This window comes from Populus euphratica, unplaced genomic scaffold, assembly GCF_000495115.2.
Source record: "Populus euphratica unplaced genomic scaffold, PopEup_1.0 scaffold27.1, whole genome shotgun sequence".
NCBI lineage: Eukaryota > Viridiplantae > Streptophyta > Magnoliopsida > Malpighiales > Salicaceae > Populus > Populus euphratica.
This window is the reverse complement of record NW_011499899.1, coordinates 511,672-539,614: the sequence shown is the minus strand read 5'-3', so window position 1 is coordinate 539,614 and position 27,943 is coordinate 511,672. Positions and strand designations below refer to the sequence as shown.

The window sequence follows — 27,943 nt, the reverse complement described above, 5'->3', positions numbered from 1 at the left end:
TATGACAATGACAAACAAACTTTACAATGGAAGGTACTAGTAATAAAATATTTTCTGATGGAAGAGGATTATAATTTAACACTTGTCTTTATATTATGGTTCTGGAAATCAACGGTCCAAGTTAATACAAGCCACTAACAGAGAGGGTATAATAATGGACGGTGGATACATGGCAATGCCTTTAGAGGGGATTGTACCTTATGCTTCTTTTAGCTTCTTGGCGCAGCACATGATGCCACTAATCATTGTTATTCGGTTTTAATTTACTGTTAGTTGTTATTATATTTTAAAGTGTATTTTATTTAAAAATATATTAAAATAGTTTTAAATTTTTAATTTTTTATATTAACCAAAAAAATATAAAAATATTAATTTAAAATAAAAATAATATGTTTTTAAATGTTTTTTAAATGTAAGAATAAATGAGAAGTTTGATTATATTCTTTGTGCTTTCTTTTATTTCCTCTTTCTTGCCATCAAACAAGAAAAAGGAAAAATAGCATTCTAGATTAAGGAAAAAAAGAAAAGAAAAAAGCAACGTACTTTATTGACAACTAAAATAAAACAGCTCATCATATTTAATGCTCTTGGGAAACCATAATTCCTATTTAATATATCTTTGTTTGTCTCTCAAGAAAATATTTTCCTAAGAAAACCAAACAAGATCTTACCTGTTTTCTCCTTTTTTTGACTCGAGTCATAAGGCATACTAATTAATTAAATAAACGTGATATTCTTTTTTTCTTGTTTTTTTCTCCGAATTCACAAAGGGTTTTAAATTATACAACTATTTGTACCATATATAATGGCAGTAGCCAGCAAGTAAAACCCGTAAACTATCCCATCAGGAACACGACAACCCCTGTCATTAACTACCTGTGGCTCCTTGTGTCGTGCACAAAAACCCTTGAAAAACCCTTTTAGGCTCCCCCTACTTTTGTAGTAAAAATCTCTCTTTTGTTGCTTTCTTCAAGGTTTTAACGAGAATGGAGAATATTTTGGGTGGTCAAAACTTGATGGTAGGGGAGGACACAAGGAATAGAAAGACTAAGATAGTATGCACGTTAGGGCCACAGTCAAGGTCTGTTGAGATGACTGAGAGGCTTTTGAGGGCTGGCATGAACGTTGCTCGCTTCAACTTCTCGCATGGAACTCATGCTTATCATCAGGAAACCCTTGATAATCTTAGGACTGCCATGAACAATACTGGCATTCTTTGTGCTGTCATGTTGGACACCAAGGTATATTTTCCTCTTTAATGCATTAGCGTCTGTTTATAGATTTTCTATTTTCTTTTTTTCCTTTGAATTCTGTGACTTTGTTCCTTTGCCATGATATTACTGATTCGATGTTATTAAACTTAGTTTAATTACAAATTAACTAATGGCAATTCTAGATCCCCCCAAGCATGCAGTTCGACGAACAAATTTTATTAATTTGCTCTAGATCAATTAGGAAATTCTTCGTTCAATTCATATTGTTTTTCCAGAAGAATTCCAACAAAGATTCAACATATTATGTTTTTAAGGGTTTGGGATTTGACTATTAAATATTAAGAAAAGCAATATAATGGGCAAACACTCTTCTTCTTTCTGTGGCCATCCTCAATTTGATGTGCTTATGTGGAAAATATTGATGTTCTCTTTAGGCCAACCCGGCCTGTCCCGTGTATAGGCATAATTCTAAGTATAAACTTCCATTTGCTGTTGTTTTAGTGTAATCAATGAATTATGGAAGGAGACAAGGGAATTAATGTTAAGTTCCACAAAATAAGTTCTCTACTCCTCGAAGAATAAAATAAAATTGGTGGTCATGTACTGTGTAATTGCTATGGGGGATAGGCTGCCTAGGGAATCAACTTTGGTCTTGCATGGTATTGGATTTGTTTTGCAAATATCTTCTTCTTCCTTATGTGCAACCTTATTTTATTCTCAATGATGAGGTTTTCAAATATGGCTTAAAGATCATGCTGAATTTTTCCATGTGTTTCGGAATTCTAACTGCAACACAATGAACTTGGCTAACTTCTAATGTTCGTAAATTGTGATATGCTCAGGGACCGGAAATCCGAACTGGATTCTTGAAGGATGGGAAGCCTGTACAACTCAAGCAGGGTCAAGAGATACTTATTTCTACTGATTATGGCTTAAAGGGTGATGGGAATATGATCTGCATGAGCTACAAAAAGCTGGCTGAAGATGTCCAGCCAGGGAGTGTTATTTTGTGTTCTGATGGCACAATTTCACTGACAGTGTTGGCTTGTGACAGGGAAGCAGGGTTGATCCGTTGTCGCTGTGAGAATTCTGCTGTTTTGGGTGAGAAGAAGAATGTGAATCTTCCTGGAGTTGTCGTCGATCTCCCTACCTTAACAGAGAAGGATAAGGAGGATATCCTGAAGTGGGGTGTCCCCAATAAGATTGACATGATCGCACTGTCCTTTGTTCGCAAAGGTTCAGATCTCATGGAGGTCAGAAAGCTGCTAGGTGATGATGGAAAGAACATCCTTCTCATGTCAAAGGTTCTAACTTTCTCTTTTAGAACTAAAAAGTGACTTCTTAAGATTGATACAGATTACTATGGTAACTCAGAAATGCATACAAAGTGACTCCACGCTATGAATAGCTAATGTCGAGCTAAAACGGATTTACAGTTTTGAAGCAAAAATAACATCAAATTGACTTTTTGGTTCTTTATTTTGGCAGGTAGAAAACCAAGAAGGGGTTGCTAATTTTGATGAAATTCTTGCAAATTCTGATGCATTTATGGTGGCACGAGGTGACCTGGGAATGGAAATTCCAATTGAGAAAATATTCCTAGCTCAAAAAGTGATGATACACAAGGCCAACATAAAAGGAAAGCCTGTAGTGACTGCTACTCAGATGTTGGAATCCATGATCAAGTCTCCAAGGCCGACTAGAGCTGAAGCTACAGATGTTGCCAATGCCGTTCTTGATGGTACTGATTGTGTGATGCTCAGTGGAGAAACCGCTGCTGGAGCCTACCCTGAGCTTGCTGTTCAAACCATGTCCAGAATATGCATGGAGGCAGAGAACTTCATAGATTATGGGCATCTTTTCAAGACAATCATGGTTACCGCTCCTATGCCTATGACCCCTTTAGAAAGTATGGCTTCTTCAGCAGTCAGGACAGCAAACACCATCAAAGCAGCATTTATTTTAGTCCTGACCAAGGGTGGAACCACAGCAAAGTTAGTGTCTAAGTACCGACCAAGCATGCCAATTTTGTCAATGATTGTTCCAGAGATTCGAACTGATTTCTTTGAATGGTCGTGCAGTGATGAAGCTCCAGCAAGACATAGCCTTATTTACAGGGGTCTTATGCCTGTTTTGAGCTCAGTGTCCGGAAAAATTTATCATACTGAGTCAACTGAAGAGACAATTGAGCAGGCCTTTCATTATGCAAAGATAAAGGGACTATGCAAGCCAGGAGACTCGGTTGTGGCATTGCACAAGATTGGCGCTGCTTCTGTGATCAAGGTCTTGCAAGTGCAGCAGTGATCATATCGTGCACGGCTTCAATTGAAAGATTCTACAGATTTTGAGGCATTTAATTTTTTGTTAGTTTATCTCTAGTTTAACTGGTGTTGGATCAATGATAAATAATTGAATATTGGAAGAGTGCATCTTCACAATTTTGGCAATTTATTTTTTGCTCTGCTTACATGCCGTATGGGATCTGTTTTTTCCATGTTCCATTAGTCTTTCTGCATTTCTAAGCCCATTCAGTAGTAGAAGGGTTTAATCCCAGAGGCCAATGCAATGTTGAGTTGTTTAGTTTGGGCACCAATCCCACCGCAAGGAGAAAAGGTTCCATAAAGTATATAAATAACAAATTGGAAGACAGCAACAGAAGCAATCAATTTCTCAAACCATAAAGTTGTTTCTATACGTGAAACGGTTTGCAGAAAACCATTTTGCTAAGATAAGATGGCGATACACTGAAGAAAGGCATGGAAACATATAATAGAAGCACAAGTACGTTAGGAACACAAGTGTTCAAGTTTCATCGGAGTAGGAAGCACTTCCACGCATGGTGGTTGATGACGGTGCTGATGAAGAACTCCCACCATTTTGAGATCCTGATAAAGGAAACAAACCATCAAAAGGCCATGGGATAGGGACCCAATACCTTCTCCCATTATTAATGATCCTAGCATCATTTCTCCCCGTTCTCTCTTCGTCACTTCTCGAGTGGCTTACTCCAGTCGTGGAATCATCAGAGGGCATTAGGAACCTGCAAACTGGGCAGGAACTATGAAGTTCCAGCCATGGAACAATACACTCTCCATGAAATTTGTGTTTACATGGCATCTCCTTTGCTTCACATCCAATGTCGAACTCTTCCAGGCAAACTGAACACTGCAAATTCTGCGTAATGGAAACTGTTGGCATTGCTTTAACTGCTTCTTTCCCTGCTGGAGGAGTCCCGTATCGGTTAGGACCACTCTCTGCCAAATGATGTAGCAATAAATCCACATCAGGTCCTATAAGATAGTCCTGGAAAGAAAATGACACGTTTTGACTCGGGTTTTCTGGTTGGTTCATGGTATCAGGACTGTGAAGAATTATTGCCTCTTCATTGAAAGGATTGACCAAAATCACACTACTGCTACTACTACTACTGCCGCCGCTGCTCTCCCTGTCATTTTCAGGATTCTCTGACCTCAAATGAAGATCTTGAAGTAAGCGTTGGACTGAAGATGTGCTTAATCTACCTCTTCTTCGAAGTAAGGACCCGAAGTCTAGCTCATCATCTTCATCTTGGGAACTGGTACTGCTAATATGTTCTTGAGCTGTTCTACGTGAACCAGAAGTGCCTAAGCCACCCATAAGGTCCAGCAAGAACGTATCCCAAGGAGAGAATGCATGTTCTGATCCTAAATCAAAGATATTGTTATTGACTTCTCTCACGCTGCCCATCTCTTCCAGAAAACCACTCTCACAGAATGGGCATTTAATCTCAGCTTCCGTTACCGGGTTCACCATCTGAGAACACATGTGACACCAATACTGATCCACCATTTCCTCTTCCATCTCCCTTTATCTACACAACAGCCATACAAACTAAACAATGAATCAAAAGAAATAAGGAGAAGAATCAAGCAACAAAGAAAACAGAACTTACTCAAAACAACTTGTTAAAATCTCCAGGACATAGAACCGTATGTACTTATCAAGAGCACTTGCTTGTTTATGCCATCATGCATACATATCTAGTAAGTAGAACTCTTGATGGATCCAAGGAAGGGAGTATAACTCTTGATGAAAATATGATGTGCCACAGATTGAACCATTGGGCACTACCAAAAATTGAATCTGCCCCTATTATTTAAGATTGTGATAAAAATGATTCATATTTCATATAACCTCTTCACAGAGTACAAGAATTTTTCATAATAAACAGAGAGTGAAACAACTCGCTATTCTTTCACGTTATGAAAGCAGAATAGATAATTGTTCTCGAGACTGAAAAAATCCTACTCCAAAATCCTGTCAAAGGCATGCATGAAAAGAACTACAAAGTAAGCTGTCAAATCTCTATAGAATTAAGACAACAAATCAAATCTAGAACTCCATTGAACATCATCAAAGATTGAAAATGAGAGCGGAAGAGTAGGATGAAAAAAAGACGGCCTTTCTCGTTTTTAGCAAAGGGTGAGAAATAAGAATGTTCTGTACCTTATGGGTGCAGAAATATTGAAGTTTCTTACAGGCTAACAAGCATTGTCACAAGGAGATGGCAGCTGGTTATATATTTATCTTACGGTAGTTGTCATCTGATACAATAATCTTTGAGGTAGCACTGCAGCTTGGTTTGTGTGTACACACTACCATCCTTCAACTCATTCTCAGGCCTGGCTACTTATCAACAAATTAACTACAGAAACAAGAGTGGACAGATGAAAGTAAGATTGCTTCTATGCACCTTGTGGATAGAGGAAGTGGGTGTTGATTTTTATCTTAATGATTTGATGTTCGTTGGAAAATAATGAAGCTAGCTGGTTGGTAGAGAGAAAGAAGAGAGAAAAGCAATGGTGCTCTCTCTTTTTTATCGCTAAACCTGTCAACTTCTTGATTAAGTATTCTTATTGCTCAATGATTTGTTTAATGAATCATGGTAATTAAAATAATAGCAGCTTGTTATTTTCTTATGTTGAGTTTTGCTGTTGTTTGCTTTTCTTCCAAGTGTGTGGTCCATTGGTTGGTGTTCATTCGTTTTCTCACGAGAAAGCTTAACTCCGCGTTAATCTATTGAGAATTGACTAATGACAGATAAATCCCAACATTTTAAATTAAATTTCAGTTTCTTGGTCTCAATTTGAGCTTGTCAAGACTCAAGAGTTGCTGCGGAACACTAGGACTGGACAAGATGAGCCGAAACTATGGATCAAATAACAGTGCAAAACCCAAATATGCAGGCCTGCAATTGAAGAACAGACTTGTGAAGGCATAACAGTGCAAAACCCAAATATGCAGGCCTGAAGAACAGACTTGTGAAGGCACAAGAGATCAATACTTGCAGCTCTCCAGCCCAGCATAAACAACTCTTTCCAGAAAAAAAAAAAAAAAAAGCAGTGCATATGTTCACCAGCATGGCAGGGGATCAGCTGGGAGAGTAATTGAAGAAATCCATCAAATGTCCAACCAAAATTGTATCAGCAGAATAGGAGCATCGAAACAGAGATCTATTACTCTATATACTAGTTTGCTCAGATGCTTCTGTCTAATTTATGCTCATTATATGTTTTATTTGCAATGATTTTTTTTCCTTTTCATTTGTCGAAGTCTTCTACTTTTCAGGGAGTGTTCTGAGTCAGAAAGGTCTCCCTCCCTCCTGGAAAGTTATCATCCATTTCGTCTCCATTCCAATACATTATATCTCATCATGTTTTGCCAAATGCAGCACCAGCAGCCTCTCCAGACATCAATGCAGCTCCTTTCTATCACTAGGCCTTCAAGTCATTTTATATTTTGTTTCATAACTCCTTCCTATTTGAAATTTCTTTCGAGTGGTTTGTTATTTTCATGTGGGTATACTAAATAAAAATATCATAAACATAGTCATAAATAAGCTAGAATATTAAATAAATAATCATCATAAAACCAATCATGATATAATATCAACAATGTTTTCCTGTAATATCTCATTCTTTAAACATGATGATTAAATGTTTTGGGGTTTGATCCTTTGAATGGTATCCTCGCTCGTTATTTGGAGTTTTCCATGGAAATGTAAAATATACATAATTTGTCAACAAAATTCTGCCATTTGTGCTTTCTTCTGCATTTTTTTTTCGAATTCTGCCATTTGTGCTTTCTTCTGCATTGTTTTTTTTTCACATTAATACTTTTTTTAATTATTAACTATAACAGTGGCAATCTTTTCATACACGCAATATATATTCATCAGTTATGTATTTTCCATGCATGTCAGTGGAGAAAATCAATAAAAACAACAATGAATACTTTTCATGAAGTTGCTTCATGAGTGCTCTTGTTTTCTTTTCAAAGTTTCAAGAGTCCCATTAACTCAACAATTTGTTATGTATAAAAATACATAAATCAACTACTGTCGCATTAAATTAACTGCGTGAAGCCAACAATTGGATTTTTACCTTCAAATAAATATTTAAAGAAAACATACCTTAATCCCTCCAAGGATGAAATTAAAAAATAAAAAAAACTAAAGTTAAATCAAATTAATTTTTGAAATTAGTAATTTGATTATGACATCAAAATAACCGTGTAAAAGACCAATACAATCTTAAACAAAATTATTAACCATCAAAAAACTAAAAAGAAAACAAATGGTGATCAAAACATGAGAACAAAATTTGGTATAAAAACTAATGAAAAAAATAATAAGGGACTTAATTGAAAAATAGAATACAAAAAGAAAAGGGATAAAAAAAGCAATTAAAAAAATAAGAACTAAAATTGGATAAAAAGACAAATGAAATAAAATGTTGAGGAACAAAATTAAAAGATAAAACAAATTAAGAAAAGGATAAAAATGAGAAATTAAAAAAATAGGAACTAAATTTGAAAAAAAAAAGATATGAAATAAAATGTTAAGGGGGAAATTAAAAGAAAAAACCAAGAAAATAATTAAAAAAAGCAACAATCAAGAAAATGAGTACCATTTTTAATATAAAAACAAAACAAAATTAAATGGAAATAGATGAAATTGCAAAAAAAATCTAAAAAAGAATTTTAAAAAACCAATAAAAAAGAAAGGATCATAATTGAATGTTTTTTCTCCATTATTTTTTTATCAAAATAATATCATTTTTACTTTTTAGCATAATAAAAAATCAAGAGATTAGTTAAGGAAAATCATGTTCACACCTGTTGATTTTTTTTTTTTGCTGTTATTCTTTTTCTCAAAATAATGTTAATTTTACTTTATGCATAATAAAAAAATCTAACTGGCTCCGTTAACCTTGATTATTCAATATAACCCTTGACAGGGGACATGATGATGGTCGATTCCCATGTTGGATTTTGAAAGCATGATAAAAAAATGAATATCAAATATGATATAAAAATTTAATGAAATTAAATGATAAGGGATAAAATTGTTAAAAAAAATTAATCAAGAAGAGAGCTCAAAATAAAAAGAATTGCAATCATAAGAATGAGAATCAAATTCAACAAAAAAAATTAAAATTAAAATATTAGAGATTAAATTGAAAAATAAAATCCAATTAAAAAAGATTAAAAGCAAAATAAATAGGAATAAAAAACAATACCGATCAAATTTCATTTTAAAAACATTAAAAATAAAATGTTAAGAGATGAAATTAAAAAAAATTAAATTTAATATAATTAAATGATTGAAGATTATTTTGCAATTTTACAAGACCAACACACCTTTTTAGGTGAAGGAGAAAGAAAAACAAATTATCACAGGAGCTTCTTCATGCCACGAAAACCAGCACCCATCGACCCACCATATAGAAGGTGGAATGATGCTTTGGATGCCATCGTAAAGGGCTACCAATGGTGATTGAGAGGTACCTCACACACCACCTAAAAAACATAGGCACTTCTTACTTGTTGAAACATGCTTTACACAAACAATTTTTTTTTTTTGAATTATACAATAGGCAAAACACTCATAATCTCATAAGATAATTTTAAGAAAATCAAAGTTAAAAAACTTAAAATGCCCTTTAACTTTAGACAAAAAAAATTAACCGTAAGAGTTATACAATAATTATATTGTATAAAAAATATAAAAATTCAAAAACACCCTTAAAACATTAGTTGTGTTTTTTTTTTTCAAAGGTATGAGAGTAATTATAGCATGCGGTAAATATGATTCTACCCCCAAAAATATATGTTTATTTTTGTGGTTATTAAATGACTCCTTTGTTATTTTATTATGCTTAATCTAAAATAAAATGATGAGTTTTAATTTTATTTATAATATTATCGTATTTACATTGCTCTGGTTCGATATTTTGTTTACTAGAATAATACCCTATGCTTTAGATGCCCTTCACTTTTTTACCAACTTTTTTTTATCACCTGTTGCAATAATGCAAGCATAGTAAAATGTTTGTCACATGAATCATTTTATTTGTAATCAATTATCCATCCTATATCAGTGGGCGTACCTAAAAGTGGTCTATGGAACATCGGCCATCAAGTGGTTAATCATGGATGAATATTTCAGATTGAATAAAATTTTTTAATAAGTTGTTTATGAAACATAATTTTTAAATTATAACTCAAAATAAAAAATTATAATTTAAAAATCATAAATTTAAGATTGTGTTTGATATGATTTTTATAAATAGATCTACGTTTTTTTTTCACTAAAAACTTACAAATATTTTTTGTTATAAATAATTTTTTAATTTTGTTATAAAATCGAGCAAAACTCTTTTATTTCATCAAAAGTTGAACCTTTTAACTTTAATATTTAGATTATAGCTTAAACTGCTTCATTGCCTACGCTACATAGCTGTTGTTAACGTGGTTTCTAGGGAAAACAATTAACTAATATTGATATGACGTGACTTGAATAACTTGATAAATTCAAAAATAATAAGAATAATCAAGAAAAATATAGTTTAATTTAAAGAAAAAAAAAAGATGATATTTTTTTTAAAATATTAAAATGAAAATATATTAAATCGATTTAGATCAATTTGAGTTAACCTATAAAATTTGTTATTTAGATTATGAGATCTTAATAACCTAATAAAAAACAAATAAAAAAATATTAAATTTAATTCTCAATCAACCCAATATTAAAGAATAAAATTAAAATAAAATTTAACTAAAAAAAAACTGATTCAATTCAGATTAATTTGTCAAACATAAGTCATGAGATATAGATAACCCGTAAAAAAAAATCGAAACAAAATATAAAGTTAAATTTCCAATTAATCCAATATTGAAAAATATGATTAAAAAAAATAAAAAAAACAAAAAAATACTTAAGTCAACTTAGTTAGCTTGATTATGAGATCATAATAACCTTATAAAAAATAAATTAAAAAATAATTATGAAGCTCAATCCAATCAATTTATTATTAAAGGATGAAGTAAATAAAATAATAATTAAAACATAAAAAAATAATACTAATAATATGACTAATTTGTAAAATTAGTAATTTAGATTATTACATTGAGAAACTATATATAAAAAAAATTAAAAAAAATTATAAAATTTAATATCCTATAAATTTAATATTAAAAATAAAATTAAAAAAAATCACCTCATAAATACGAGAACCAAAATAAAATAAAAAAATTGAATTTTTACTATTCATTGTTAAAGTGAAAAGCCAGGCCTTCAGTACATGTTAATTAATTACATTCATACTCTACGTTGATAAAGGAAACATATTTATATTTAAAGTAATTTAAAGTATTTTTTGTGAGTTAATTATATAAAAAATTCGAATTATAATTTAAAATAAAAAAAAAATCACAATTCAAAAATATTTCAAACACACTCTAAATTTATAATCATCAGTTACTTTCTATAATTAAAGCTAGAGGGGATTATTTTAGGTATACGTGTCAATATTTGCATCCCAGTAGAATTGATATAATGAGAAAAATAAAAAATCAACGAGACAAAAACAATGGATACAGCCACAAAGAAAAGGTGTGAAAGGGTTTATGCTGATTAGGGGTGTTCATGGCTCCTGTTATTATACATAATTACATTCAACTTAATTTTTAATATTTTATAAATTATATATTCGATGTATTTAATTTTTTTAAATAAAAAAATTAAATATTTTAGATTAAATTAATTTTTTATAAATATTATAAATATTCACCGATATAAATTCTTGTATTCATCAATTATTCTAAAAAGATATACTTTTAAAAGCATATAATTATTTGTTTATAATTATAATTGATATTGCAATGTGTTTATAGTATTTCACACGTGTAGTTAGCACCAAGCATTACAAAAATGATAATTGAGACTTGAGATAAAAAACAATATATATAAAAAATAGAGAAAAAAAAGGATAAAAAATATATTTATACGAATGAGTTATTCACTAGCTAAAAGGGTTATATAAATTAACGCGGGTTAGGTAAATTTTAAAAAATTTAACCGTTAATGCTGATCGGATGAAAAGGAGACGCGTCGTTCCAATACATATGGTACTGGCTGAACGCATGTCAAGCAAGGTTCCGATTAGTTACTCTGCACACAATTCTACTTCCCATAAATACCCTTACCATTAAGACGGAAACATACATTACACTTAAGTAAATACCCATCAACCTCAGAGGCATTTAAGAAATCACGAAAAAGGAGAACAAGCTAGGTTATCTCCCTAACCACTATAAAACCAAACTAAAACCCTACCACTAAAACTTCACTACGTGATCTTATCTGAGCAGAAGATCTGGACTCTCAGTTAAGCCGAAACCCTCTCTCTATCTCTTAATAGAGCCACCCTCTATGTTGCCATGGCTGCTGGCGGCTCCGCCACTGAGGAAAGAGTGTGAGAGATTCGGTTTTCGGTCGATTTTGAGGTGTCCGATTCCTGCGATGAAGACTGCCTGCGGTCAGAGCCCGATCTTTGTTCTTCGATTGGGCAGTGATGGCTTCGCGGGCTAACTCACAACCATCATTTTTTTTTTCATTATGCTTTTTCTTAGTTATCTGTGCTTGATTTTTTTTTTCTTACAAGTAAAATATAGAAACATTTTTTTTAAAACAAGAGGGCTTGTTTTCTATCCCTTCTCTAGCTATATTATGAATTTATTTAAAATTTTATGTAAATTCTTCTGCACAAGCAAGCATGAATTGGAGTTCAATCTAATTTTGGAATCTCGTAATTTATAATGTTTGCTTTTGTCCAACAGGTTGTAGGTTTCTGCTGCTTGTTGCGTACCATCATCTGCAGGTGGTTTTAGTGACTTTCTATGCCCGAATGTTTCTGACTTGTTTTTCGTTTGTTAAAAGAACTTGTGGGTTTACGTGTGATCAAATAATGTAAATTTTCAGACATTTATACGGCAAGTTTCATGTGTTTGAATTAGAATTCTTAATAAGTGTATATTCCTTTCAGATGTATTCTGGTTTCAGACGAGCAGTGACTCCAACATAATAAACTCTTTTTAATAGCTACTTATTTTTTTAAATAATGATGTATTTGTTCATGTTGAATCCGAGAATATTAATTGTATTTGTCAAAAGATTGCTATGGTTGAATTGATTGATCAGCTGACTTTGCTAGGCCGAGTTCTTAGCGCGATGTATTAGAAAGGCAACAATAAGGATGAGAGATGGTAGAATTAGTTGTGATATGGACTTTTAGATTATGTATGCGTTTTTAGTTCCTATACTTTGCCAATGGGATATATGTGCACGTGCATTATACATTTATTGTTTTGATATATCAACTATAATAACAAATTGCTATAGGTTTGGTTCCCTAACTTGCTCATAGACTAAATTATAAAAAGACAACACAAATAAAAAGTTAAATCATTTCAGATGGTGATTATGACTTTTTCTATCTTTTATTTATTGGTTGGTTTATGGAGGTATATTTGAACATAGGTAGGTGATAATAAGAGAATTGTTTGCATTTGTTACAATTGATGCATTTAGATCTTGCATGTATAATATTGAATTATAAAGATTTTGATAATACATCTATTGTCTAGATGAGCTAGATTTTTATGACTAACTTTTCTTCACTATCCTAAACACCATGCAATGCTTAGGGAATGAAATCATCAAACTCTTTTATCATAAAGACATCTTTTTCAAAGTAGAAGGAAGAGGAATATAGACGAGGGAATTGCTTTCATTTTTCTGCTTATCCATCTCTCGTTCAAGTCATTCATCCTGTATAACTTCTAACCTCCCATTCACAATGTTAGTTTCTTAGGTTTCAATCTAGGTTATCTAACTATTGAGTTATGCTTAAGTCTCATGTATGTGATCCTTTACATTGTTGAACAATGTAACTATAAGCTTTTTGTTTGTGTTAATGGTACTTTGCCTTGACAGAGATGAAAGATGATGCATAACATTTTTTGTAAGTGCTAAAATTTCCACTCATTGTTATACAATCCAAGGTTTTTACTTACCATGATTGGTGGTGCGTGCTAAATTTGATGGATTAGGAATGAAGCATATATTTTGGATCAGGAGAGGTCTAGCTTCTGGAAAATCCTTTGAAAGTCAGTTGCTTATATGTTATTGTTTAACATTAAATAACTAGAAGATAATGATTATCCTTTGGAATTAATCTGGATTTGAAATGGGTGATGCTTGATTTTTTTTTCCTGCTTACATCTGTAGGCCTATGGATTTATAATGTTGATGTGGAATATGTTGGTAAACAATTTTCACAGGTTTGTTGACATGGCATAAATGGGTCAATAGATTGATTGTCTCGATGGTATGTTGACATGATATAAATTATATATTGATCATGTCGACATATTTATCAATATAGCAAACAATATGGTGACCATCATGTTATCAAAACTATCGACTTGGACTTGCTAACATGTCCTTAAATCAACACTATAACTTTGCGGGCATCTGGTATGTAATCATGCATGATTGATGATCAATAAATTTTCATTGCTATATACTCTACACCTTGGTTGTTAGGTTGGGAGAAAATATATGGCTTTGAAGAATTGTGAAGAGTTGCTTACCACTGTCGGTTGCATTTATGCAATTACTGATGAATTCATCCATCTCTTCTTTTAGAAAGACATCCTGTTTTTTTAGGCGTTTTAAACCATAAGGAATTGGAGGATTTATGTTTGAATTACGTTTGTTTTTCCTCCAATTAGCTTCTACTTTGTTTCATCCATCCTATATATGTACTAATTTTCCTCCAAGTTTGTCCCATGTATTCAATTGTTATGTAGAAAGCGAAGCTAGTGTTTCTTGACGTTGTTTGACAGTGTAGCTATTAGCATTGCATTGTATTGTTGTTAATGTACTTGGCTTTGAAAGAGAGATGAAGAAAGATGTTGATACTGTCAATTGCTAATAGCTGTACACATTGTTAGGCAAATCCAATGATTATTTCTTACACATCGGTGGACAAATCCAATGATTATTTCTTACTGGGATTGATGACCTGTGCTGATGGATCAGTGAAGGAGCATGTATTTTGGATTCAAAGAGGACCTGTGCCATGAAAATTCTCCAAAAGTCGATTGCTTATGTAAAATATATCGTCTGGCACCAAAAAACTAGAAAACAAGTACAATAATCCTTGGAATTTCATCTGGGTATGATATGGGCGGTGCTTGAATATTTTTTTCAATCATTTGTGTTGTCAATCATCCTCTGTTACTTGCAATGTCATAACCAAAGAAACCTGCTTCGCCTTTGTTTCTGCCAAGCTTTTCAACATTAATGGGTGAGGGACGTTGCTATTGTTTTACTTTTGCGAACCAGGAGTGCAATAAAATTAAGCCGGCGAGTGCAGGAGTGATGGTTGCTCGCTGGTCGAAGTTAATAGAAAATCCGTACGAGCTTGTTTCTGAGGACTGATGGACTTTTCTATCCTGTTAAACTTTATTCTGAGGACTGATGGACCCTCATAATGAGCGATTTTATATCGCAAGCAAGCTAAATAAAAAACATTATACAATCTCTCTGCTTCCTGCTATCACGTCTCCCACAAGATGCGGGAATGGTCTCAAACTGATCTAGGTTTTGCTTAGACTATTTTTACAAACAAATTCACTAACCCTTTGTAGGTTGTGCAGGGAAGGCAACAAATGCATCCATGGCCATTTCTAAAAGGGCCCATAGCTGTAACACCATAGTCAACTATGTCACGAACACTTTTAACACATTAGACGTATGCAGGTCCTATATAAACTAATCAGAATAGAAATTTTCAGTACTAATCAATATCTTCTTCCCTTGAAGGCTAAACTTCCAAGTGGTTTCAGTTAGTTTGGGCATGGGATATGGAATTTAGAGCTGCCCACCATGGAAGGTTTGACCAAAAGCCCAGTTTGGAGGAGCTACATTGCTGGAGATGATGGATCGTCCATCACTTGTTGTGACCTTGAAAGAGAGTGCTTGACCATTCAGGTAAGAATTGCTCTGCCAATTTTGGCCCCAATTGCGAGACATTGGCTGCCAACCAGTTCTAGATCCTTTGATGGAGACTGACGCAACATCACCAGCACCACCAACATTGGTTATAAGAACAAGGTTGAAGTATGAATGACCATTTATAGTGAACCTGATTCCTCCAGTTTTCCTACAAGCAACTCTGTAAACAAAATAAAGATTTTTTGGTTCAGTATATTGTGGAGATTTTATAGCAAAGTTGAGTCATATTTATATCATGATGAGTAAGCTCACCTTCTGTATAGAACAGGGACTATTCCTGCTTTGTAACGAGCTAGACGTTGGAAAACAGGCTGAGAAAGATCGAAATGTTGGGAAGGAGGATTGCACCACCCTCCCGCACTGTTTGGAGGGCAAAAATTTGTTGCTGTGACTATGATAGATCCTGAGAGACACCACCTGGCATCATTTACACATTTGAGTTCGAAACAAGCTCCACAGGTTAGTCCATTCTTGAATAAAGCTGTGCTTAATGCTGCCGTGTTTGTCCCATAACCTTGGCTGTAGAGGTTTCCATAACCACAAGCTCCTCCTATATATTGTAGCATACACATAAATTGATTGAGCATGAACTACCATATAGCAAAGAGATGTAGACTAGCAGGTATCTCATTGGATTTTGGTTCTTACCCATTGTGCCAGAAGCATCACCACCTCCATAGAAGGTAGCATGAGCATGAGACCATCCACCTCCATAGCCATGAACTGTTTTCGACATGGTTAGGAAGACTACAAGACAAACTCCTAGAAAATCCATTTCCTGCAAAGTAGCAGCAAAAGAAACACAGTTTGAGATAAGGATTATTTTTGCAAGTGGGAAAAGAAATCATTGATAACTTTGTGCTTACAATGTCCTAATAAATTTGAACTCAGAGAAATCAGCTTGGAAAACACAAGTCAGTGAATAGGAAAAGGCAAGGAAGAAGCTGGGGAATGAACCTGTATTTATAGATGTTTGTGGAGAAAACTATATGCTAACCTAAGGAGGAGAGGTTTGCCAAAAGGTAGTGCTATACTACCAATTTTATATTCTTGACATGTAGAATAAAAAAGAAGAAGGTAAGTATAATTAATTTCGATCTCCGAATGGCAAAGAAGGTTTGCTCTTTCCCTTCCTCTGACTTTCCAGGTTCAAACTTAGAAAACTTTATTAAATTATTTTGGATGCACCATATCAATAATACAGGAGGGTGTCTATAAAATCATTTGAAAAAGAATGTAGCCTCATTAGGTATATAGATTAGCTTTAGGGATATCTTTCCTAAAAATATATCATAAATGACTGTTATATGACAAATATCTCAAAACATTTGAGTTTCTTAAAGCTTGATTTCTTAGCATTAATTGCTTTTGTTTTTATTGGTAAATTAATTTTGATTCCAAATTTTTAAAACTATATTGGTATTAAAATGTATAAACTTTAAGGGGTTGACCTAGTTGTTAAAAAGGTTTGTTTCTTTACTTCACTTCCTAGTTTCAAACCCTGGAGTTAATATCCATTAAAAAAAAAATATATGAAATCCATCTAATTCAAATATATAGTGTTTCATGAAAAAAATTTAAAAAAAAATTTGCTTAAAAATTATTTTTTTAATCGTTTTGATGTGTTGATATTAAAAATAAATTTATTTTAAAAAATATTATTTTAATATATTTTTAAATAAAAAATATTTTAAAAAGTAATAATTACTATATTTTCAAGTTTTAATGCTGGGGGAAACTAATACAACAATACATTTATAAGCTCCAACACCTAATTTTCTAAACTTGGGCATTGTTTACATGTCCAAAGTTTAAATACACAAAGATAGGTGTAAATTTTTTATTTTATTTTTATTATGTTTTCCCAACACTCACATCTCTCGGATGCTTGGAATTTCAAGTTTTTGTTTTTATTAAAAAAAATGAAAAATTTTAAATTACTTTTTTTATGATTTTAAATTGTTTTGATATATCAAAAATAATTTTTTAAAATTTTTTTATACCTATTTTCAAGTAAAAAATATTTTAAAAAATCCTTTAAAATACAATTGCTACTGCAATCATAAACACTGAATAATGACTGTTTCTGCACCATTACAGAGACTTATCTCTACTGCTTGACATCATTTAACATGTTAAATGTATTGTTAAAGTTAAAATTCCATCATACCATACAGCATAACAGCCTGTATACATGCTCTTTTTGGCCTGCCTTCTGTCCTTGCTATACATCCAAATTTAACCTAATCTTTTCAATACCCTAATATAAACCTGTTTTTGCATGGTTAACTATCTTATTCTGATCTTCTTGACGTCTATAGGGAATCCCTACTGAAGTAGAAAAGTTTCAGATTTCTTAAGGAAAATGTTAGAATAAATGATTGGATGTCTGTTAAAGTTAACTAGAAAGATAAAAAGATAGCACCGACCAAGTTCTTTGAATCTCTAATTGCAAGTGGATAAGAGTAGATGCATAAATGTTACTTTCTGAGTTCCTGGTCTGCTATTCTTTAGTGTATATATATCTTTTTGTTTTCTGGTCTACCGCTCCTTGACGTCTTTGAAGGGCAGAAAGTTGAGCTTCTGACCTTTCACATGCTGTCAACATACCAAGAGAACATTTCTGCTGTTCAAGAGTTAGCTGAGAACAAAGATATCCTGTTGGAATAATAATCTGTCAATGATTTTGGTGCTCTACTTGTTGCAGGCAAAACCTTACACCTTACCATGAACATCATCTGGTAATTAAGGAAACAATTTTACCGCTGCTAAGAAAAGAAATTTCTCTTTGAAAATATGTCTTCCAACGCTAGCACCCAAAGGCAAAGAACAAAATACGGGCTGCTGCCTGCCTGCGTTGATTAAAAAAGGTTGACAAATGTCTAATCAAATTTCTGTGCACGTGGGGGACCGTCCATGGTTGAAAAGATGAATTATACAGTTTCTGCACTATTGATGAATATATCCCATCATGCTTTCATGCTTTTCTTAGCTGTGTCCAGCTGATGAACCTTAATGCTTTCTTGCTGCAATTCTATTTAAAGAATAAAGTACTTCTGATCTTTACAGCTTAACCTATAGTTAGCAACGAAATTATTAAGCTGTGCTAATCATTTTCAAAAATCTTGGATATTGGTATGGAGATGCATCAAATCATAACAGAAGATTTTCTCTACCAAAGTATTCTTCACTGCTGATTTGCTCTTCAAGCTCTGCGCGTATTGCTGGGTGCAGATTTCTTCACCCAATTACCAGTAACATTAACTGATTAATATTCAAGCTTCATGTAAAGAATCCACAAAAAGATGTAATCTCTTAGAATCTATTGATGCCCTCAAAATCCCCATGAATAGAATAATGAGTAGCTGGTAGATATGTTTGACATCCAACTTTCTTTGATGAAAAATGCTCAACAGACAACTTAGTGCATCCCCCTTGTCTTCTTTCTTTTCATTCCCTTGTGGATAGAGTGTTTTTGAAAAGGACCAAACCAAACGCTAGAAACACAACAAGCTACATAAGAAAAATACCAAAACATCAGAGCAACAACCAAACTACAGCACATGGATGTATCATCGTGACATTTTCGAAGGGAACTGTCCAAAAGCATCAGTTGGAACGGAAGTTAGGGGAAATATTCTTTTATCTGCTTCTTTTACCTAATTCATGTTCCCGCGTTTCTGTTGATCGACAGCTTAATTGATATCCAAGAACACTGCAGTTCTTTGGGTACGTGGATAGGCTTCTGTACCTAAACAAAGTTGAATTATTCTCTCATTATCTGAACCAAGATGTTTAGTTTTTTTATGCTAGGGAAAATGGTTGTTAGGAGTAGAATTGTGGGTAGCAAATCCCAAGTATTCTTGTCATTAGTGACTATTCTAATGGAAAAAATGCAACACGCAGTCCAAGGAGGTGTCTATTGGCAACAGGAAATGGATAAAAAAATAAAGAAGTCCAGAGCAAGATAACAGATCTGAAGAACAATACCTCATTGCACATGGGATCACATGGCCACTGGCTCAAGCTGTAGAATAAGAAGTAAAGGTAAGCCTAGGGACCTAATTTTGAGACACCTTGATAGCTGGGGTATATAATTTGCCCCACATTTTATCCAAAATACAGGGTCTTCTCATCGTGGTTTACAAATATGGTTTTCCAGGAACAACTCTAAGCCACATGAAGCTAGAAAGTACCCACTCCTCCGAATCATGGAGAGCCCACTGGGGTTTTCTTGTAGACTTGTGGCATTAGCTACTCGGAGTTGAAGCCAGCAAGCTACTATACTTTAGAGGAGGCAGGCATGTGGGTATATCATGCACACCTCCAGATAGTGGCATCCATTGAAATAGATATGGACTTCACACAAAAGAGAGAGGAAAAAAAAAAAAAAGACATGGATGCGCACCACCATCATATATTCAGGTGGAAATCTGTCTTAAATTGAGTAGTAACCTTGACAAATATTGGGCACTTTAGATATTTCACCCCTTGCCTGCACACTCCTAACAGCAGCAACCAACAAGCTACCATGCCTGATGCCCGCGCTTCATTACCGTTCTGGACCAACATAACCATGCAAGCGGACTCTGTTCTCAGCTCATTTGGATTCACCACTGAAATCCATTTCACTTAGACTTCCAACACTAGGGGGCCTATGCTAATTAAAATGCTCTAGTCTTTAAAACTGGATGCAATATTTGCTAATTAATAACTTGAAGAGTTGAAAATAATGAATGAGAGAAGTCACATGGATAGTCACAAATAGTCATGAGTCAGAGAGATCTGCCACAGCTTATATATATAAATTAACAACATGCAAGGGTTCTTACCACTGTCTTGAAAAATGAACCCTAGCAGATTTAAAAACGTGTCATGAAAGATTCATCAAACATCTAAATCTTGAAATCTACTTGCGAGTAATTACATACACGAGACTACTCAACAAACATTCGGTGTCAAGCTGGTTTCTGGCTAGAAGAGGAACCAGTCTTCTGGAACACCTTAGCGTTGAAAAGTTCTTTACCAGACTTCCCCTTAAATGTAAAATGCCTTCTAAGACGACAGGTTATTGAAGACCCATTGTCATTCCGAGGTGACACTGTACAGGGCCAGTTCCTCCGCAATCTGTCCTTGATATGATAAGAGGCTTCCGTATTACTGTGACTACCCTGGACCTCAGATATCACCACCCCTCTGCTTCTCCGTACAGATCTTAAAGCCATCTGCAAGGGCTCTGAAACTGGTGGGGACTCTTCAATTGATCCTACGGTTTTCAAGCACAGAGGGCAAGGAGGGTCATGAGTCTGGGTCTTTGGAGTGACTTGTTCCAAACATTCAGCATGGAACACATGGCTGCAGGGGAATACCCCAGCAGTTGGCATGTCACTACCTCTCATGATTCGATGTGAGCTCCAGGGAGACTTTTGCCACAAAAGTTTTCCACAAACTCCACATTTTTGTTCCGCTACAGGACGACTAGGGGACCTCAGACTCTCCATATCCATGTGCTCTGCAATGTCAAACCTTTCTCCATCAATCCCCAGATCATAACTGCTGGCACTGCTCCATCTAAAACCCTCTCTTCTAGAGCTTGCGCTGGGGTCTGGTGACGTCTCCAACTTCTGAAGTTCAGTGAGGGTTTTATGGAACTTGTAATCAACACTTGAACTGTTATCAGGCCAATGAGATGGCGATATCTGATCCTCACCTGGTGTTAACCTACCAAGACTACTGTTACCCACATCACCAAAGGTTTCACAATCTGACACAGGGTTGCGAAATACTAATGGATAAACAGCTTTTGACATGTAAGAGCGTTGATTTGAAAAGTTGCGACTGGAGAAAGCAAATGGTCGCTTGCTAGTTGATTCCCAATGGCTGGACTCAGAAAGTGAGGATGGGGAACCAAAACCAGGGGATGTCACACTTGCACTGATGGCAAATCTTCTCTGAAAATATGAAACACCAGAGAAGGAAAATGTCATGCAATTGAAACTTTTCAGCCGGTTCTAACAAACCAAAGGTGTATAAATAAGTCACCTCAGTGGAGCATGGAAACCAAGTGGGCTGAGATCTTGATCCTGGAAATTGAAAATATGTTAGAATAGAAACCTGTAAAACAGTAAAAAATAAAATCATCCAGATATCCGGCACAAAACCAGAAACTCAAGCAACATAATACTGCTGGATTTTATTAAAATCAACTACCAAAAAGCTAGACATTTTCCTAAACATGAGTTTGCAAAAGCTAGACATTTTCCTAGACTTGAGTTTGCAGACATGCACAAAAAGATGGTCTCCTGATCCTACATACAAGAGACGACTTAAATGAAACATTATCTTGTGTGATCTAAATCCACCAAAAAGATAAGGATTCCAGATCATACGCGCAAAAGAAGCCTTGGATGAAAATTCTCTTGTGATTGAAATCCACCATCAATATAAATTAATGCACAGATTTCACTTAATTATTTTCAACCATCTAATTTTAACTGCAATATAATCATGGATTCTGCCTCAATAAGTTTTTGTTTTCAAATAATAAATAATATTCTTAATTTCCAGTCAATCATTTTGGCTTTCACTATGAGGCACTAGATATAGCTATTGACCAACTTTGGTTGCCATATTAAGCATAAAGAAGGGGGATAGGAAGGCCTAACTTCCATTCTATATAAAAGAAATTACCTGCACCACAGAGCAAATTATCGATTATGAAAATGATATGGAGGAACCTAAAACCTATCCAAACTCCATGCAACCGCTGGTACATGGGCTAAATAACTTGCCTACAAATTATGAGTTCCTCTTTTTGCCTTACTTTCTTTGGTTAAGTAAAAGTGAGTAACATACTTGACTTTAAATCATGGTTAGGAAATAACATGTAAAAATACTAATAATAAGAAGAAAATGGGTACAAATAAAGAGTACAAGAGAGGTCATATCAAGCTCGATAGCATATTTCAATAATTATTAACCAATGGCTAGCTTGAAAATAAGCTGCAAAGAGAATGAGAACTGCATAACTGGTCAATTTATATATGCTGTCAATTTCTCATTATACTAATTGCAATATCTTGCTGGCTTCTAGTCTAAGGTCCATTTGATGTAGACTCTCATGGTATTTTCAGTAATATGCCCAAGATGCTAACATATTACTCATTTCAGTAATATGCCCAAGATGCTAACATAATATGTCTTTTCCAACCCAATATCTCATTCTGGATAAATCTTGTTTACATTTGTAGATATCACCACTCCCTCAGTTATTACAAGTATAAATTTACGGACCACCATGCTACTAAATCACCTTAAACACGACCATGAAGAAATCATATGAAATACAGTTAATCCATGCTGAGAAGCTGAGGATGCCCTTTCTCAGCATTGCCTCTCCAAAACGAGAGTATCAAATTGGCATTTTTCAAATCCTGGATGCCATTAGGAATTTAAAGATGGATAACATAAGATAAAAAGTTAAACCGGATTTGATAAATGTGATTAAATTCAGAAACTCTATAGTTTATATAAAGTTTTTGTCAAAAATGAAGAAGAGAAAAGCAAGGCCTGCAGAGTAGGTGATAGTTTAAGAAACTTCTACACCACTTTTTTTTTTCCTTCTAATTTTCTGTCCTCAGCTTTATGATTTACCATTAACATGAGCAGAATAATAAAAAAATGGTGTGGAATATGAGCATTACATTTAGAATGTGAATCTTAAGACAAACAAGAGAATGAATCCCTGCACGAAAAAAGAAGGTAATCTGCGAACAGAATTGGGCAGGACACACAGCCTCTGATAAAGTTTCCAGAAAACTACATCCAGCAGATTTTCAGCATTCGGGAACTAAATGGCATCATAGATGAGAAATGACCTAATCAACACAGATTTTTATATAATTAGGATATTCAGTTAATTTAAGACTTGATTCACCAAGTATGATAATTCAAATTACAATTTTCTATGCTTAGATGACTAGCGTTAGAAAACCTTTCAATAATGGTTTTAACAATCCCTTAAATGATAAAAAAAATAAAGGTGAGAAACAGATTGAACACACAAAAATATATGAAAAGGAACAAGACAAAAACCTCATTTTTGCACTACTCCATCAAAAAACAGAACCTCTAAACAGGACTTGCCCTTGTCATGATGGGTATACTACTAGACAAGATCAGAATACCATGAATCTAATATTGGAGAAAATTTTTATTAAGATTACCTCCAGCAGTAGAGACCGCAAGGTCACTAAGATTAAATTTTTGCACTGGTGATGTCCAACGGGGCTCCTGAACATTGTCAGGTGTGCTATCTGAAAAAGAGAGTGCACCATCAGATACAGAGTGATGATGATTGGTATACTGTTCGCTTCCCACCCAGCTTCTACTTCCCCTACTATTTGAGGAAAATGATGAATCATGAACTGCACGAGACCCATGTGATAAACCATCTGACCGTAACCTACAATCCCACATCCTCAATGGAGGAGGTGAGAAACTAGAGTTTATTCGCCAATGTGGTTCACCATGATTATTGGAAGAGTCCCTACCAGTGGCAGGTGATTTCGCTCCATGTGGCCCAGCGGCCACACAACAAAGTGCACCCGTGTTAGCTATTTCTATTAGCACAACAAAGTTGTTTTGTAATTAAGTTAAATACAGTTAAGGTCAAATGAAGGTCCACATGGGCAAAGTTACTAAGTTGGGTATAATGGCAACACTAGTTCTGAATATTGCAACCAAGGATCACTATGTATGATGATGACAGAAATCATTGAAGGTAGCTGCCACCCAGTACTTTGGAATTATCATAGGAGGCATATCAGATTTCCATTCTGAATCAACTTATTCAAAACCTCAGCATGCTTAGACAAGTTGCTGAACAAGTATGATAACTTCTGATGCCAAGTTCCACCTGAAGTCTGCCCTTCGCCACTGCATTTATCCAATTGCACCAGTTTAACAACTGAACTAAGATGATACGTTCAAGAACTAAGACAATCATCACATATTCAACATTTGAATACAAGTCTAAAGGACACCACAAAATGCTTATTACTTCAGTCAGAGACTGACCTCTGATAGAACACTAGCCAATGACATGAACAAAGAAAGACTTCAAAAGGACAAATGACAACAAATGCTGCTGTATAATCACTTGTAAGGGCCACTAAGCAAAATCATAGTAAATACTGGACACCTAGACCATCATTCCAGTGATAACTAAAAGGTCCTTTCAACATGAATGAGGGCAATAAACAAACAAGTAAACATATGTTCGAATACAAAATTATGTTTTCAGTTCTATATGCAAAATAACACTAATTTACATCATTAGCACAACAATACAAACAGTGCCTGAATTATTACCTTCTATTTGCAGAAAAAAGTAATAATAACAGAGAAGATGACACCACAACAGCACCCAAATAAATCAAATCTTCCAAACATTTAATTACAACCAAAACTAAAATTGACCCAAAATGGTAAATCTTTCTAAACTCAAATTTCCATTAAGAAACAAGAGAAGTAACACGCGAAATCAACATCAATTAAAACACCCAATTAACAAAACTGTGCCAAAACTACACAACACCCAGATAAAAAAATAAACCCGCCAACCCTTTTCATATTTCCAACCAAAATGAAGAAATTTTCCCAAAAACAAGACAAAATAAGGCCATTTACATTTAAAATAAAAAATGGGTCAAGAAACAAAGTACCTCAAAATGCCAAAAAGAAACGAACTTGATTGCAATTTGCACAAGGAGAGATAAAAATGAAGAGAAGAAACGAAACCCTAGGCTTAAGAGGTTGAGGCTTTGATAATTGGAGCCTAATTGGAGACTAATGAAGGTGTAGTTATAAAATATTCACCTTGTGGAGAAATGAGACAAAAGAGAAAGCAAAAGGTAGGAGCCTCGAAAGGGATGGGCATAACAATGTTCCTATGCTAAATTTTTTTTCCCTTAATTAATTAAATACTTTATAAATAATTATTATTGTATTGATTAATTGTATAATTAGCATGGGCATCAGGTATTTAAATTTATGTAATCCTTCACTTTAAAATGATTTAAAATATAGAAAAAAGATAATTTAAAATTAAAAAAAAAACTAAAATATTTAAAAACACGATGTAATGAAATGCCACGCTGTATCCTACAAGGTTGGATTTCCAAACAGGTAATGTAATGATTATAACTGGATACCCTTGCAATAATGAATCAGATTCTTGTACTGTCCCAGAGACACATACACAGCTGCCTAGGTATCGCTTGCCATCAGATTGACCGCAGTCTGATGCTTTTTTCCTTTTATTTATTTCCCAAATGGGATTTAATTGTTTTAAGCACAAGGTTAAATCTTTTGGATATTAATATTTAGTTTGTTTTATTGTAAAGAAATTAAAAAATCTAATAAGTGTTTAGTAAATATTTTGAAAAAATATATATTTTTAGATGTTGTGTTCATATATCTAAACAATGAATTCATGATTTTTTTTGTAAATAATTTTCTGAATTTAATTCTCTATTTGTTATATTTAGGCAATTCAATTTCATCTGCTCAGACATCTATTTGCTTTGTTAATTGGGTGTTTGGATGGGAGATAATTTATATTTTTTAGGTAAAAATATATATTTTTAATTTTTAAAGATGTAATTTGTGTTTAAATAATGTTGTATTTTTTTAAAAAAGTCACTACATCTTCAAACCAAACACACTCGTTTCTTGAATTATTTATACAATTGTAAATTTTCTCTTTTTAGATTTTACAAGTTATATTTATATTTTATATTTTTTTTATTTTTTCTAGGTTTTTGAATTTTTTATATTTTGTGGATTTTTTTTATTTTCTTCAAGGTTTTAAAATTTTAAAATTCGTTTTTATAGGCTTTTCAAATATAGCAAAATAATGTGTAAGAGAAAATATGAATATACAACGGAAAATGGATGCATCAATTCAATTTGTTTTATTACTTTAAGTAATTTAATGATCAAATTAACTATCAAGGTATATTAAACAATGAAAATATTTTTTTGTAGAATCAAATGCTTTAACAAGGTTCAGATTTTGTATATAATGTATGCTTAAAATTGATGTACTTTTAAATCATATTTGTTATTGATTTAAAAATAGTTTATAGTTAATATTTATTTTATTTTAAAAATAAAATATGTTTGACTTTTTTTAAATAAAAAATTACTTTTAACAGATGCAGAACTCTCGTGGTTTTAACCAAAATGGGTAAATGATATATTATTATTATTATCATTGTTATATTATTTTTTAATAATTTTTTTTTTGTATAAATTTTTTTTATGGATTCTACTCTTTAACTTGCAAGTTTATTAATTTTTTTAAATTATTTTTTTAAATTTTAATTTTTTTATTTAAAATTAATTATTTTTTATTTTTAAATTATTTTAATATACTAATATCAAAATTAATATTAAAAAATATTATTTTAATATATTTTTAAATAAAAATATTTTTAGAAATAACTATTATTACACCAACACCATTAACTGTTATATATTAATTAATTATTCACTCAACCAATAAAAAGTTACACGTGAAATTTTAGATAATGAATAATAAAAAGATAAAAAAATTACATTAAAATAAAGTAAGAAATTAAATTGTTTTTTATGAGTTATGCTTGGATAATTTAAGATAACTAGAGGTAAATATTTTTTGTTTGATCTGGTTTTTATCTAAAAAAATAATTAAAATAATTTTTTTAAATCAAAATCAAAACTAGTTTAAACTGACTTGTTTTGATTTAGTTCGATTAGGTTAATTGAAAAAAAAAACAAAAAAAAAACTAATTTCATATTAATCAAGCATATGAAGCAAGTTTTTTTAAATTAAAAATAAAAAAACTAGAAAAAACAAGTCTTAAATAAAGATGTAAAAAAAATAATTTTCACAATATTGATGATAGTAGTCATAACATCAATATATTATAGTAAATCAACAACTTTATAAATAAATATGAAAAATAAGTATATAATATATTTATATAAATCAATTAGTTTGATTTAAAAATAAATATAAAAATTGAATAATAAAAAAAAATCAAACATAAAAAGGTTTCAACGTTACTGTTTGTTTGTTTAATATAGGGCTTAATTGGCTGAATTTAAAGAAATAGACAGAGATTGAGGAATCAGGAAGGAGGGCAATCTAGATTGAAAGATGAGAGATGAAAGGTGTGGATGGTGGCTAGGGTTTTAAAAATAGATATTTATAATATTATTAATTTTTTTTAATTTAAATTAATTTAATTCGGTCTGGTTTATTCGGCTTCAGTTTTTT

At 32.9% G+C, this 27,943-nt stretch overlaps 4 protein-coding genes and 2 long non-coding RNA genes across 11 annotated transcripts; 2 read left to right on the top strand and 4 right to left on the bottom strand.

Moving 5' to 3' along the window:
- The first annotated feature begins 851 nt into the window (after window positions 1–851).
- LOC105132498 (pyruvate kinase, cytosolic isozyme-like) lies at window positions 852–3,676 on the top strand. 2 transcript variants are annotated; one of them, XM_011036039.1, is made up of 3 exons: window positions 852–1,241; window positions 2,057–2,518; window positions 2,703–3,676. In XM_011036039.1, the coding sequence occupies exons 1-3, from the start codon at window positions 987–989 to the stop codon at window positions 3,516–3,518; spliced, it is 1,533 nt and encodes a 510-aa protein (XP_011034341.1). In that variant the 5' UTR covers window positions 852–986; the 3' UTR covers window positions 3,519–3,676. The 2 variants fall into 2 exon arrangements, with proteins under 2 accessions (XP_011034341.1, XP_011034342.1); XM_011036040.1 differs by lacking the exon at window positions 852–1,241 and adding an exon at window positions 1,810–1,873.
- Window positions 3,677–3,853: 177 nt separating this feature from the next.
- Window positions 3,854–6,076, bottom strand: LOC105132497 (E3 ubiquitin-protein ligase RING1-like). Of its 2 annotated transcripts, none has more exons than XM_011036036.1 (2): window positions 5,700–6,076; window positions 3,854–5,064 (listed from the first exon to the last, which is right to left on the bottom strand). In XM_011036036.1, the coding sequence occupies exon 2, from the start codon at window positions 5,052–5,054 to the stop codon at window positions 4,017–4,019; it is 1,038 nt and encodes a 345-aa protein (XP_011034338.1). In that variant the 5' UTR covers window positions 5,055–5,064; window positions 5,700–6,076; the 3' UTR covers window positions 3,854–4,016. The 2 variants fall into 2 exon arrangements, with proteins under 2 accessions (XP_011034338.1, XP_011034339.1); XM_011036037.1 differs by lacking the exon at window positions 5,700–6,076 and adding an exon at window positions 5,146–5,693.
- Window positions 6,077–6,333: 257 nt separating this feature from the next.
- On the top strand, window positions 6,334–6,758 carry LOC105132496 (uncharacterized). Its single transcript, XR_843586.1, has 2 exons — window positions 6,334–6,468; window positions 6,521–6,758. It is a non-coding gene; the product is annotated as an uncharacterized LOC105132496 (long non-coding RNA).
- Window positions 6,759–15,046: 8,288 nt separating this feature from the next.
- Window positions 15,047–16,669, bottom strand: LOC105132494 (expansin-A10-like). Its single transcript, XM_011036035.1, has 4 exons — window positions 16,485–16,669; window positions 16,267–16,396; window positions 15,871–16,168; window positions 15,047–15,778 (listed from the first exon to the last, which is right to left on the bottom strand). Exons 2-4 carry the CDS (start codon window positions 16,391–16,393, stop codon window positions 15,475–15,477), a joined length of 729 nt encoding a protein of 242 aa, XP_011034337.1. The 5' UTR covers window positions 16,394–16,396; window positions 16,485–16,669; the 3' UTR covers window positions 15,047–15,474.
- Window positions 16,670–18,714: 2,045 nt separating this feature from the next.
- LOC105132493 (uncharacterized) lies at window positions 18,715–20,259 on the bottom strand. The gene is made up of 2 exons (XR_843585.1): window positions 19,609–20,259; window positions 18,715–19,131 (listed from the first exon to the last, which is right to left on the bottom strand). It is a non-coding gene; the product is annotated as an uncharacterized LOC105132493 (long non-coding RNA).
- Window positions 20,260–20,348: 89 nt separating this feature from the next.
- On the bottom strand, window positions 20,349–25,523 carry LOC105132492 (uncharacterized). Of its 4 annotated transcripts, none has more exons than XM_011036033.1 (4): window positions 25,344–25,523; window positions 23,844–24,591; window positions 21,661–21,701; window positions 20,349–21,569 (listed from the first exon to the last, which is right to left on the bottom strand). In XM_011036033.1, the coding sequence occupies exons 2-4, from the start codon at window positions 24,094–24,096 to the stop codon at window positions 20,577–20,579; spliced, it is 1,287 nt and encodes a 428-aa protein (XP_011034335.1). In that variant the 5' UTR covers window positions 24,097–24,591; window positions 25,344–25,523; the 3' UTR covers window positions 20,349–20,576. The 4 variants fall into 4 exon arrangements, with proteins under 4 accessions (XP_011034335.1, XP_011034334.1, XP_011034333.1 ...); XM_011036032.1 differs by having other exon boundaries at window positions 23,844–24,586; XM_011036031.1 differs by having other exon boundaries at window positions 23,844–24,555.
- Window positions 25,524–27,943: the final 2,420 nt, after the last annotated feature.

Bases quoted from the DNA above. Each gene is read 5' to 3' on its own strand.
- LOC105132492 (XM_011036033.1), bottom strand. From the start codon at position 24,096: ATGTGGGATTGTAGGTTACGGTCAGATGGTTTATCACATGGGTCTCGT. The intron at 21,702-23,843 runs GTAATCTTAATA...TTCAATTTCCAG, and splicing joins TGCGGTCTCTACTGCTGGAG to GATCAAGATCTCAGCCCACT. The intron at 21,570-21,660 runs GTGACTTATTTA...TCATATTTTCAG, and splicing joins GGTTTCCATGCTCCACTGAG to AGAAGATTTGCCATCAGTGC.
- LOC105132494 (XM_011036035.1), bottom strand. From the start codon at position 16,393: ATGGATTTTCTAGGAGTTTGTCTTGTAGTCTTCCTAACCATGTCGAAA. The intron at 16,169-16,266 runs GTAAGAACCAAA...TACAATATATAG, and splicing joins TGATGCTTCTGGCACAATGG to GAGGAGCTTGTGGTTATGGA. The intron at 15,779-15,870 runs GTGAGCTTACTC...TTTTGTTTACAG, and splicing joins GTCCCTGTTCTATACAGAAG to AGTTGCTTGTAGGAAAACTG.
- LOC105132497 (XM_011036036.1), bottom strand. From the start codon at position 5,054: ATGGAAGAGGAAATGGTGGATCAGTATTGGTGTCACATGTGTTCTCAG.
- LOC105132498 (XM_011036039.1), top strand. From the start codon at position 987: ATGGAGAATATTTTGGGTGGTCAAAACTTGATGGTAGGGGAGGACACA. The intron at 1,242-2,056 runs GTATATTTTCCT...TGATATGCTCAG, and splicing joins CTGTCATGTTGGACACCAAG to GGACCGGAAATCCGAACTGG. The intron at 2,519-2,702 runs GTTCTAACTTTC...TTATTTTGGCAG, and splicing joins ACATCCTTCTCATGTCAAAG to GTAGAAAACCAAGAAGGGGT.